Source organism: Physeter macrocephalus, chromosome 12, assembly GCF_002837175.3.
Source record: "Physeter macrocephalus isolate SW-GA chromosome 12, ASM283717v5, whole genome shotgun sequence".
In the NCBI taxonomy this organism is placed as follows: Eukaryota; Metazoa; Chordata; class Mammalia; order Artiodactyla; family Physeteridae; genus Physeter; species Physeter macrocephalus.
In genome coordinates this window covers 83,239,398-83,252,546 of record NC_041225.1, presented here as the reverse complement: position 1 = coordinate 83,252,546, position 13,149 = coordinate 83,239,398, and the positions used below count along the sequence as shown (strand labels likewise).

General features: G+C 35.0%; 1 protein-coding gene across 6 annotated transcripts in view; it reads right to left on the bottom strand.

Moving 5' to 3' along the window:
- APLF (aprataxin and PNKP like factor) overlaps positions 1-13,149 on the bottom strand; it is a 91,980-nt gene that overhangs the window by 13,018 nt on the left and 65,813 nt on the right. For all 6 annotated transcript variants that reach the window (XR_003682486.2, XM_007126724.4, XM_055089215.1 and 3 more), the window contains exon 8: positions 10,882-11,007. Coding sequence is in view for 5 of the 6 variants with exons in the window: in XM_007126724.4 (XP_007126786.2) it covers positions 10,882-11,007 (126 nt within the window). In the remaining variant the exon portion in view is untranslated. The remainder of the gene's footprint in view (positions 1-10,881; positions 11,008-13,149) is intronic.

The following is a 13,149-nucleotide window of genomic DNA, read 5'->3' as shown; positions in this document are numbered from 1 at the left end:
GTATTTGTTTTTCTCTTTCTGACTTACTTCACTCTGCATGACAGACTCTAGGTCCTTCCACCTCACTACAAATAACTCAATTTCGTTTCTTTTTATGGCCGAGTAATATTCCATTGTATATATGTGCCACATCTTCTTTATCCATTCATCTGCTGATGGACACTTAGGTTGCTTCCATGTCCTGGCTATTGTAAATAGAGCTGCAATGAACATTTTAGTACATGACTCTTTTTGAATTATGGTTTTTTCAGGGTATATGCCCAGTAGTGGGACTGCTGGGTCATATGGTAGTTCTGTTTTTAGTTTTTTAAGGAATCTCCAAACTGCTCACAGCCCTTTGGCCAAGAATATTCTCCTAACTCTGCATTTGCTTGTCTAAGTACCTTGCGCAGGAAAACAACTCTGATAATTACTGGGAAATATCTCCAGAACATTCTTGTCCATATCCACCGTTTGGTACTTACCACATAATTTCTTATACTGTCATCTAAATTTTCAACACAAATGTTTGTGTGTGTGTGTGTGTGTGTGTGTGTGTGTGTGTATTATCTCATCATCTGTCAAATGAGCTGCTGGAGGTCATGGGTTTTTCTTACATTTTTAAATATCTTTTATAGCACTTACAAGAGTACCTTTTACAAGGTGGCATTCAACTATATTTTTCATAAATTATCTACCTACTACAATATAATCAACTCTTTTCCTTCAAAAAGAGTTTTTTTTAATTGAGCTTTCCAAAATGATGAAATATTTTCTATTGTCCTATTTAAGAGGAAAAAAGACACTTGTTTTTGCTACCCATATTATTATTTCTTAAGAAAATGATTGTTGAAAAGAACTTGAAAGAATCATTTGCGGGGCTTCCTTGGTGGCGCAGTGGTTAAGAATCCACCTGCCAATGCAGGGGACACAGGTTCGATCCCTAGTCCAGGAAGATCCCACATGCCGCAGAACAACTAGGCCCGTGTACCATAACTACCGAGCCTGCGCTCTAGAGCCCACGTGCCACAACTACTGAGCCTGCACTCTAGAGCCCGTGCTCCACAACAAGAGAAGCTACAGCAATGAGAAGCCCGCGCACCACAATGAAGAGTAGTAGCCTCCACTCTCCGCAACTAGAGAAAGCCCGCGCACAGCAAAGAAGACCCAACGGAGCCAAATAAATAAATAAATAAAATAAAATAAAAATGCCAATCTTTAAAAAAAAAAAAAATCATTTGCAATACAAACCAAAGTTTAAAATTCTCATTGGTTGGTACAAAACACGATTTCTAATAACTTCTAGACTGATGAGTTTTCTTACATTAATGTTAATTTTTTTTTTTTTGGAAACTGTAATCCATGGATCGTGATGTTTTTAGAAGTCTATCCCTTGAAGGCAGTTTTTCTGTTGGATATAAGCCAAAGAATGCCTATTCTCATTAGGCTGAAAAGAATGTCAATGTGCTGAAATTGCTCTGCATTCACACCTACAAAGTTAATAATCAAAGTACTCACGGAAGCTTTTTACACAAACCTAGGACTAAAATATGTTAGAATTTCCTGCCATTAACAATTCATATTACTTCCCCAGGAAACAATGAAAATCCGACAACCATATTAAGCAGACTCCACTGCAGTCAGGTTCCTGAGATACTGACTGCTCAGCATCATAGGACACTTAGCTCTAGTCAATCAATCACTCCGGTTAACAGGAACACAGAGTGTCCTTCACAAACGCTTAAGAGACAGGTGCCACTGTGACTTGGACCAGTTCTCATCTGGCTTGTTAAACTTTAGATCACCAGCATTATGTTGTGGAAAGGGTTCAGGTTTCGAGATCAGAAGAACCGAGTCTGAATTCAAACTACACTGTTTACTGGTTATGTGATTCAGGGCAAGTCCTGTGACCAAGTTTCCATTTCCTCATCTGTAAAGCAGGGAAAATACTGCCTACCTCACACAGGGTTGTTTGAAGCATTAAATGAAGTGATGTGCATAAAGATTTGTAGGTCATTAAGCATTTTATAGGTGTCAACTAGTTTTATACAAACAGAAATCAATTTTACTTTAAGATAGCCAACAATGTCTAAAAATTCTATATGCCAGTAAAAGTAATTGCCAACTAATACTAGAAAGCTGAATTTTTCCTTCAACAATACATATAATTATTACTGTTGAATATTTCCCCAATTGCATTTCACATATTTATAGAATATTTTATAACATTTGCCCATGCATATCCTATTTTTAAAAATCAGTTATTAATAATAAAGCAGAAAGTCTTTTTCATATAACCCTGGGTTAAGGCTAAGTGGCAATACTGTACAGCTCTTTGGGGACATATGAACATCTGAAATAACCTTCAAGGACAATGCAAAATTCCACCCAGGACTTTTTCCTAATAATGAATGCAAATACTTAGAATTCATTCATAAAAGATTTACATCAACCTTTTCCACAAACAGCATTTTCTGTAACTCAGCAGGCCTCAAAATCCTGTTTTTTGACTTTTTTTAAATCTTTGGGCTCTAAAGATAGACGTATACACCCATAACTACACCAGGTTTTTATGAGCTGTTATATTTTAAAATATACATTTTCCAAAGCATTTCTGGTGTTAATGATACAGACACATGAATAACAAATACATATCTGAAGGAAGAACACTCAGTAAGAGAAAATAAAAAATGTCTTCAAATTTGCCATGGCCCTAAGGTATTTGGAGAAACAAAGATTTGTATAGCTCAAGGAGAATGAGGGAGAAGGAAAAGAGCAGGCAATGAAGTCAGAGAAGAACTTGTAAGCCATGGTAAAGAGTTTTGTGGGAGGCTATGAGATGATTCTGAGTAAGAAATCAACATGATATGACTTATTTTTAGAGAACTGCTCTGGTTGCTGTGTGGAAAATGAACTATTAAGGGGCAAGAACAGAAACAAGGATATCAGTTAAGAAGCTATTGCGGTACACCAGGTCAGAGATGATGGTGGTTATGACTAAGATGACTGAAATAGAGGAAGTAGGAAATGGTGAGGTTCTTAATGTACTTAAAGGTTGAAATGGCAAGAACTGCTGATGGATTGAATGCATGATGTGAAGAAAAGAGAAGAATCAAGGGCACGTCTTGGTTTGGGGCCTAAACACTATGTGAATGGTGAAGTCATTTACAAAGGTGGAGAACACTTGGGAAAAAATTGTTTTCATAACAAAAATCAAGAGGCCTGTTTCTGATATAAGTCTGACCTATTTTACAACCAAGTGCAGGCATTTAAACATTTGAGTCTGAAGCCATTACCCTGAATTAGCACACCTAGGGAATAAGAACAGAACAGAGAAGGAAAAGGATCAAAGAACTGAACCCTGGGACTCAGCAATAATTACAGGTGGGAAAAAGGATACAGCAAAGAAGGCTAAGGAAGAGTAGCCATGAATGTAACTGATCTGACTTTATGAATATGACTACATTTCTCTCTGTTCTAGATTTCCCCACTATTGAATGGAGGCCCCCAGAGCACAAATGATCCAACCTTCTTGTTTTCATGAGGAACTGAAGCCTAGGAAAATCAAACGACATTCAAAGTTTTGCTACAGAATTGGCATAACCATAACTAGAACCTAAGTCTGCTGATTTAAAAACCCATTATCTCCCCATCATAAAGAGCTACCTAAAGATTAACTAGGCAGTGACAAGAACAGAATAATAATTTTTACCTTTGTTTACTTCCAAAAATTTGATAACTTAATACCAAACCTACTACTCAAAATTTTAAAATGAACCTAAAGTACTGTTTTACATCAACTTCTATAAAACTGACTAGTACATTAGATGCTCAACATTCACTCAATGAATAAATGATCATACTATATGTTTTTCATTCCAAAATAATTTATCTTGCACTTCTGAAATTCAATACTTATTTTAAAACCTAAAGCAAAAACATGAATCCTATGTTTTCAAATATCTAAGTCTCAAATTTAGGAGAAAAAGGAAAATTAACAAATATGGTCTTTATTAAATACTGAAAGAGTAAGCCAGCATGAAATAGGAGAAAGTAGTCAATCTGCTAATTGAAAATCATTACAATTTACTATCTCTGCCAAGAGCTCTGAAAATTTGTATACATGTGCAATTAACACTAAATATAACAAAGAAAAACAAACATTAATATGAAAGGGAATGTGTATTCAAATAAAGGAGAAAGAAAAACAAAACCACAGAAGACACTCCAGCACATTTTGTCAAGGCTATATGACACATTACATGTCAAGTAGCAATGTTGTTACTGCTACTTCTTTTTTGTTGTTGTTACTGCTATTTCTAAATGAAGTTAAACAAAAATTTATAGCCAAGTCTCAGGTAAAACTGTGCAGCCAGTGATTAACATTTACTGTAAGATACTTTCTTCTAAGATTGTATTCTTACACATGATTAAAGAACCGTAAGCGTGGCAAGTGATGACAGGTTACTTCCTATATATGCAGATCCTATAAAAATGTGATCAATTTTGATTATTCTTAACTACAAATAAAATAATCGACAGCCTCACATGACTGATTCCGGGAATCTCAACTACGAGGCAATTAGAGTTTCCCTATTAAAACCTATTTATTTTGCCTCAAATAATATAATATGAATTTACACTAAACACACACATTCCTATTTTTTTAATTAAGCAGCTTCTAAAAATCAGTATCTTGTAGTTTAAGGTGTACATCTGCATACAGGATCAATTAAGATAATACTGCAATAACTCGGAACACTTTGAAAATAAAAGAGAAAATAGGAAAAGACTAGATCATAGCTATAAATCTGGATCAACAAATAAAAAAAGATAGTAATTTTAATAGCAACAAATTATGCTTGTGGCAAAAACACTTATGTTTTTTCACACTATACAGATCATAATGCAGATTCACTACAATGCGAGCACATATAGTTGATGACTGATACACTTCCTTACGACATCCCTCTTAGAAGGTATTATAATTAATTTTTTAAAAATGGGGCATTGGCTTCTGGAAAACATGAAAGCAACAACACTTTCATTTGTATAATACATGCCTGCCTAAGGTTTTGTAAATCTAAGACAATATACGTGTTTGACTTTACATTTTTACACTAAGCTGGTTGAAGATGGATTCTGTTCATTTTAGTGTATATATATTCTAAGTTTAGTGCTTAATTTAACAAATAAGAACAGGACTAATGCACTGAATAAAATTCTATTATGCACCAGAGGAAGTGAGTCAGAGGCAAGCACAGCAATCACTGGATTATCCTGGACATTAAGTATCTAATGTTCTAATTTAGACAAGTACCTTAAGCTAATCAAATGCATTAAACAGAACGAGTCTTCTGACAGGCTGCAGTGTACAGCGCAAAGGGAAAAAAACTGGTGAAATGTGTGAGATACTGAAAATGATAACAACTAGTTCTTTCAAATTATCATTTTTCAAGTTGATTTAATTTTGTTAGATTTTTAAAAGTATAATGTCAGAGAAAATATTAATAATGCCTATAGTTTTAGAAAAAATAAAATTTAATAATTAAAGATCCTTTTTTCAACATCAACCTCCTATATTATATGGGCTATGGGAATCTTTATTTTTACTATAGAATACATTTATTAATATGTGAGCCATATCTGTTTTTCTATTTTACTCATGTTTTACTCATTGGATGAAATGTCTGAAAATTAAGTATACCCATGTATGTACAGTTTTATGTTTGCATATTTGCTCTCTAGTGATAAAAACTTTGACCATAGATGACAATACTTGTTACTACAAAACAATACCATATAAATTTAGGTAGCTGATACAGTATAAGATTAAGATTATTTAATGTATTATATAACATTTGAGATCACCTAGATTTATCAAAACGAGAAACTGACTTGGACACGTTCAAGGGATTAGAAGGTAAGATTGGGAAGCAAACAAATTAAAAGCCAACCTAGTATTTCACTTGAGAGAATACTTGTTTTTACTTGAGAATAATTCTTATCCTGTTTTGTGAAGGCAAATTTTTAAAGATAAAAAGCAAACAAAGATGTTTTAGCTCATGAATTTCATCTCTCTTCCAAATGTGTCAACTATCATGGAATATAGGCTTATCACAACTTTACTTTTAGGACATATATATCTTTACATTTCTAAATATATCAATTTCTGGCTGATTTCGTGGGTTATTTTATGATCAGTGAGGCTTCAATATTTTTCTTCTATGGCTACAGGAAAAATCTGGCATGCATTTACATAAAAACTTGCTTTTAAGCAAGCTAATTTAGAACATTTTATCATTCTGATACAGTAGGCTTATATTCTAGTGCTACTGAAACAAACATCTACGACCAAGATGGAGCCACTCCTGCCTAGGGTGCCATGTCAGCAAACTGAAACTTAAGATAACTTTCAGGTCCCTGTAAATGCTCTGCTTGACCAGAGGCACCATGTATCCAGTCAGCCAATTCCCACAGGCCAAACCAACTCTGGGCTCTACACTTATTTCTTTGTTCCTTCTCACCCCAAACAAGGTTGACTATGGGGCCCCAGCCAATCAGACATTTTCTATTTTTCTCTTCCTTGTTCTTTATTCTTCATCCTATAAAAACTTCCTGTCTTCTGCCCCATGTTTCACTTCTCCAAATGGAGACTGTCTGCTTCATAAAGTGTTAAAGTTAATTTGTATCACCCAAACTGTCTTCTTTAAATCATTTTTTAACAGCACTAAACAGTATATGGCTAAAAAAATAATTTATTCTTGCAAATCAAGATTGTTAAAGAAAAAATAGCTCATAACATTATATCAATTTAGTTACAGAAATGATACAACATAAATTTACTAGATGTGTTTTTTGCCTAACTAAAAATGATAATGTGACAAGAAAGGATATATAAATATATATCATGCTTCTACAATCTAGTTTCTAGTATTGTGTTGATTTGAAAAATTCACGATTTCTTCTAAGTACTTTATCTGGGTTTTGATTTTTTAACTCCAAAATATTATTTTGCCATGTGGCTAAAAAGGCAAGCACGATCAATACTTTAGAAGTGCTAACAATGGTGGAATCAGGCCACAACACAGAGAAATGCTGGACTGGAGGAGGGAGGAGACTTGGTTTTGAGCTCACTAGCTTTGGAGTCTTAGGCAACTCAATCTTCCTTTGTTTCCATTCCCTTATTTGTAAAACAGTAGTCAGAGTAAGCAATCATATCTAACATTCTCCAAGAGTCTCTCTAAACTGTAATTAAAATTAATGAGGGAGAAAAAAATCTTAAGATTTTATCTTCAAGTGGAAACAAGGACACCAAGCAGCTCAACAGATGAAATAGAAAAATACAATATATATAACATATAAATATATTTAGATATAGATATGAAAGTTTCTACTAGTACATGTGAGTCACTGGCCTTTGAGTAATTTCTCTTGACTACTCCCTACTCTGCCCCCATTTAAAGAGATTGATGAAATAAAGGCAGCAATTTTTGACATCATTATTCTTAGAAAAGCTTTGCATTTTGTTTTTATTCTAGAGAATAGGCATATTTGTATTTTGCTTCTCAAAAGGGTGCAGGACATCATGGCAGACCAATACTCTTGTTTTAACAACTAGAAAAAACCCCTTGATAAATGGTTAAAAATATATTTATGAGAGAATTGTGGGAGCCACGAGAATTTTATATTATCTAAAATTCCAAAGAGGAAAAAGTCCTTCCTCGGTGAGCTGACAATAACTGGCTCCTTTCTTCCATAGAAGCCTTTGACAATTCTTAGTGTGGGCTAAGGATAAGATTTGGACCAAGTGGAGGCACACTATTTTAGGAAAGAGAAATTAGTACAGCTTATCATGATCTCATGGGGTTGTCACAACAGTCTAGAAACTAAAGGAACCCCAAACACAAGGCTGATTTTTCCCAAGAAATATTTGCTGAGTTCCTGGGAGGTCTGAGAGGCTTAAGTTCTGAATCTGAATCTTCAAAAAGGCAGAGTGAAATCTCTAACTCAGGTAGTGTTTCAGAGACAAAGCACTACTAGAAGTAAGAGATCTGTAGCAAACACATAACTAGCTTCTAACCATCAATTATGAGGAAATACAAGGGAACATAATGAATGACAATTTGGTAATGCAATCAGCAAAATCCAGACTAAGGGATACTCCTCAGTACAAATGGTCAGCTTTCTTACACTAATATATTGCAAGGGAAAAAACAAAGAGGAACCTATTGATTAAATAACTTAAGAAACATGGCCACTTTTTTTCATACATGGACCTTAACTGGATCTGGATGCAAAGATACAAAAGGAAAAAAAAAATATTATGAGACCATAAGGGAATTGGGATACCTGACAGAATATTGAGATATTAAAGATTTATTTAATAATGGTATCATAGTATTGGGTTGGCCAAAAAGTTCCTTTGGTGTTTAAAGCAAAAATAAAAGACGTATTTTTCATTTTCACCAAGAACCTTACTAAACAATATATTCACTGTTTTGTTCCACTACCATCTGCCATTTTTCAGGCAACTTCATAATTCTATCTTCTCAAAACTTTTTATCTTTTTGAGCAAAGAACTGTTCCAGGTGCCTTTTACAGTCTTCCAGGGAAATGAAATTTTTTCCATTAAGAGAATTTTGTAAAGCCCGAAATAAATGGAAATCTGAAGGTGCAATGTCTGGTGAATATGGCAGATGAATCAGAACTTCCCAGCCAAGCTCTAACAGTTTTTGCCTGGTCATCAAAGAAACATGCAGTCATGCATTATCCTGAAGGAAGATTATGTGTTTTCTGTTGACTAATTCCAGATGCTTTTTGTCGAGTGCTGTTTTCAGTTGGTCTAATTGGGAGCAGTATTTGTTGGAATTAATCGTTTGGTTTTCCGGAAGGTGCTCATAATAGAGGACTCTCACCATGTACACAACATCATCTTCTTTGGATGAAGACCATCCTTTGGTGTGGTTGGCGGTGGTTCATTTCACTTGCCCCATGATCTCTTCCGTCACACATTACTGTACAGTATTCACTGTACAAAAAAAGTGTACAGTATACACTTTTCATTGCCCGTCACAATTTGTTTTAAAAACGAAACATTTTTGTTACCTTTAAGTAGAGAATTGCTTGCGGAAATATGGTCAAGGAGGATTTTTTCGCTTAACTTACATGGAACCCAAATAAGGTGACATATGGTCACCTTATCTTTGATAAAGGAGGCAAGAATATACAATGGAGCTCAATATCAAAAAAATAAACAACCCAGTCAAAAAATGGGCAGAAGATCTAAATAGACATTTCAGCAAAGAAGACATACAGATGGCCAAGAGGCACATGAAAAGATGCTCAATATCACTAATTATTAGAGAAATGCAAAGCAAAACTACAATGAGGTATCATCTTACATCAGTCAGAATGGCCATCATCAAAACATCAAAACTACAATGAGGTATCATCTTACACCAGTCAGAATGGCCATCATCAAAACATCTACAAACAATAAATGCTGGAGAGGGTGTGGAGAAAATGGAACCCTTCTGCACTGTTGGTGGGAATGTAAATTCAGCCACTATGTAATACAGCCACTATGGAGAACAGTACGGAGTATGGAGGTTCCTTAAAAAACTAAAAATAGAACTACCATATGACCCAGCAATCCCACTACTGGGCCTTCTTATTGAAAACCAAAACCCCTGCCTTCTTATTGAAAACCAAATCATAGAAAGAGCAACAATTTCAAAAACGGCAGTATGTTCAGTAACCTGTATTCCAAAATTATCTAAGAAAGACAGTTGTCTAGAATTAAAGCTGAGAATGGAATCCTACTTCTTTCTTTGGTAGTTTGATTTATTTCGAGTTCATTCATTCATTCAACAAAGTTGCAGATAAAAAAGTCCTTATTGGAGGGACTTCCCTGGTGGTCCAGTGGTAAAGAATCTGCCTTCCAATGCAGGGGACACGGGTTCAATCCCTGGTCAGGGAACTAAGATCCTACATGCCACGGGGCAACTAAGCCCACACGCCATAACTACTGAGCTTGCGCTCCTCAATGAGAGAGCCCACATGCTGCAAACTACAAAGCCCATGCACTCTGTACCCTGCGTGCCACAACTACAGAGCCCACACACCCTGGAGCCTGAGTGCCACAACTAGAGAGAGAAAACCTGTACTCTACAACTAGAGAAGCCCACATGCCACAATGAAGAGCTCGCACCGCAGCAAAAGATCCCGCACACCTCAACAAATACCCCACATGACGCAACTAAAACCCAATGCAGCCAAAAAAATAAAGAAAATAAATAAATAAAAAGGAAATAAATTTAAAAAGAAATAAAGATGCTTAAAAAAAAAAAAAAGTCCTTACTGTCAAGGAACTTACTGTCTGGAGGACAAGCCAATCCAGGAAAGAACTAAACACAATCTCATGAGATAAATTCTACTGTGCATGATACAGACAAGTACAAGATGCTATGGAAGGAGAGAGGGGAGGTACTGTTTCCTTTTAGGATTGAGTTTCATGTGCTGGCAAGAATGGTGGACTGGTAGGCATTGAGGGAGGCAGAGATAACATCCTGAATTGATTTATGTCAAACTAAGGAGTCTGGATAGAAGGTATAATGGAGTAGCACTGACAGCTTTTACATTATCTGATTTGCACTTTAGAAAGTTAGAAATGAGGAAAAATTTTAGGCATTTATAATGTTAATAACTTCAACAATTTAGAATTATCTAAAAGAAACATTACAATCCTACCTATTAACAAAATGAAAACCTATTACCTATGGAAGTTTAAAAACTAAAAGTTAAAGGCTTGAGATGAGAAGCTTGCCTGCAGTTTCTCCTAAATAAGTAACAGAGATTAAGCAGAAAAGGAGTATAACCAAACACTTCAGGTTTACGTACCTATAACAAGATGCTCCATAGGGACATTCGGGCTGGTCATCAGCCTCACCTTGACACGTGATGTGTATACCTCCATAATCACTATCACCAGGGTGACTGAAGTGTTGAAAATGGACAGGATTCTTCCTATGAGAGTGATAAACATACTGTCAGAAAAAATATTTAATAGGATATAGCAGACTTCTAGATAAACTAGAAAAAAAAATTAATAGGATATAGCAGGAAACCAAACAATACACATCTGATTATTCTAGAACGTGAACCAACATGCTACATGACATTTAGTCAGTGTGGAACCCTCACGGTAGCAAAATAAATTTCTGGTGACATGGGGAAGACCATGAATGTCAACGGACAATCTGCAAACAGTACTTTATATAGGCTATAAAATTTCAAATTTTCTAGTTATTGGCTTTTATAAATAATACTGCCGTGAACATTCTACTTTTGGCGTACTGTTAGAAGTAATAAACTAATTCAGCAAAGTTGGAGGATACAAAAATCAACACCCAAAAAACAGTTGTGTTCCTATATACTTGTAATGAACAATCCCGAAAGGAAATTAAGAAAACAATTCAATTTACAGTAACATTTAAAAATAAAATAGGAAATAAACTTAAGGAGGTGAAAGACATACACAGGTTTAATTTCTATTAAAGAAGACACAAATAAATGGAGAGACATCCCATGTTCATGGAATGGAAGACTTAATATTGTTAAAATGTAAATACTACCCAAAGCAATCTACAGATTTAAAGCAATCCCTATTAAAATCCCAATGACTTTTTTTTTGCAGAAATAGAAAAATCCATCCTAAAATTCATGTGAAATCTCAAGGGACTTCAAATGGAGTATTCATTCCAAAAGGAAAGAATACTCTTTTCAACACATGGTGCTGGAAAAAGAGGATATTCACATGCAAAAGAATGAAGTTGGACCCTTCCCTTACACCATATACAAAATTAACTCAAAATGTATCCAAGACATAAAAGACCTAAAATATAAAACTTCTAGAAGAAAACAAGGGGAAAGCTTCATGACATTGGATTTGTCAAAGATTTCTTGCCAAATGTAAAGGCAAGAAATGTAAAAGTTGCCTAAGTTCCATGAGACTGCCCAAAACTCTGCCTGTCCCCTTAGCCCTCAGTCTGAAACACTAAAATTTTGGCAAATGTCACAAGAGAAAAAGAAGCCTCAAGGTCCTGACTGCCTCTAATGTTCTCAAGCATGAGTGTTCCGCTTTGCTAGTTGTTTTCAGTGGGAGCTTTGGTCCTCAATAAGACACATCACCTTTATTAGAGATAAAACCCTTATTTTATAGACTATTAACTCATAATTTACATGACCTTATGGAGATAAATGTACAAGTTTTAATTAAGGTATAAATTTCTTACAAGTTAACAAGAGACATTTCGATTTCTGTCCAATTTTTAAAAGCAGTTTACTAATAGAACCATATGCTATTAAATAGAAAAACTATATGGCCCCAAAAGAACAAAATTTTCAAGAAGAATTTTTTGGAAGCAACAGTTTCTATAAAGTTAAATGCTATTTTGTTGTTTTTTGGTTTCACAAAGGATTGAAATAAGATGTGACTGCTTTAGACAGGTTGAATTTGAAGTGCCTGTGATTTAAGTGGTGATTATCTGGATCTAAAATTTAGTACAGAAATCTGTGTTGGAGATACAGACTTGGGAGTTAATACCATAACATCAAGGGAGTGAATAAGACTACCCCTGAGCAATAATTTTCTATTAAGACAGAACATGTAAATAAATAATTAGAAATCAATGATTAGATAGTAAATATCAGATCTAATATCAAATATTGGAAAGTGTACGAGGAAATGTTGTGTAGAATAGAAGATGAGCAATTTAGGGAAGAATGAACATGTTAGAAAAGGACTAAGAAAGGAACTGAATGTGTCTTTAAGCAGGACAGGAGAGAGGAAAAGGTAACAGCACATCCAAAGCACCTAACAACAGCATGACAGTATGGTGCATCCAAAGAATTATTGGGAGTTCAGGGTCTTCTAGACTATGCTAAGAAATCTGGCCTTTAGGCACTGAAGGATTCTGTAAGAGAGAGTAATACTGTCAGATTTTTTTCTCTCTCTTCTTTTTTATCTTTGTTTTTATTTTCTTAGCCAGATCATTCAGGCAACAATGAGGAAGGAATATGAACCTGAAGGAAAGTTTGGAGACTTAGGAGATTATTCACTTGTCCCAGAGAGATCATGGCATGAGCTAAAGCAGTAGCATTGAGGCT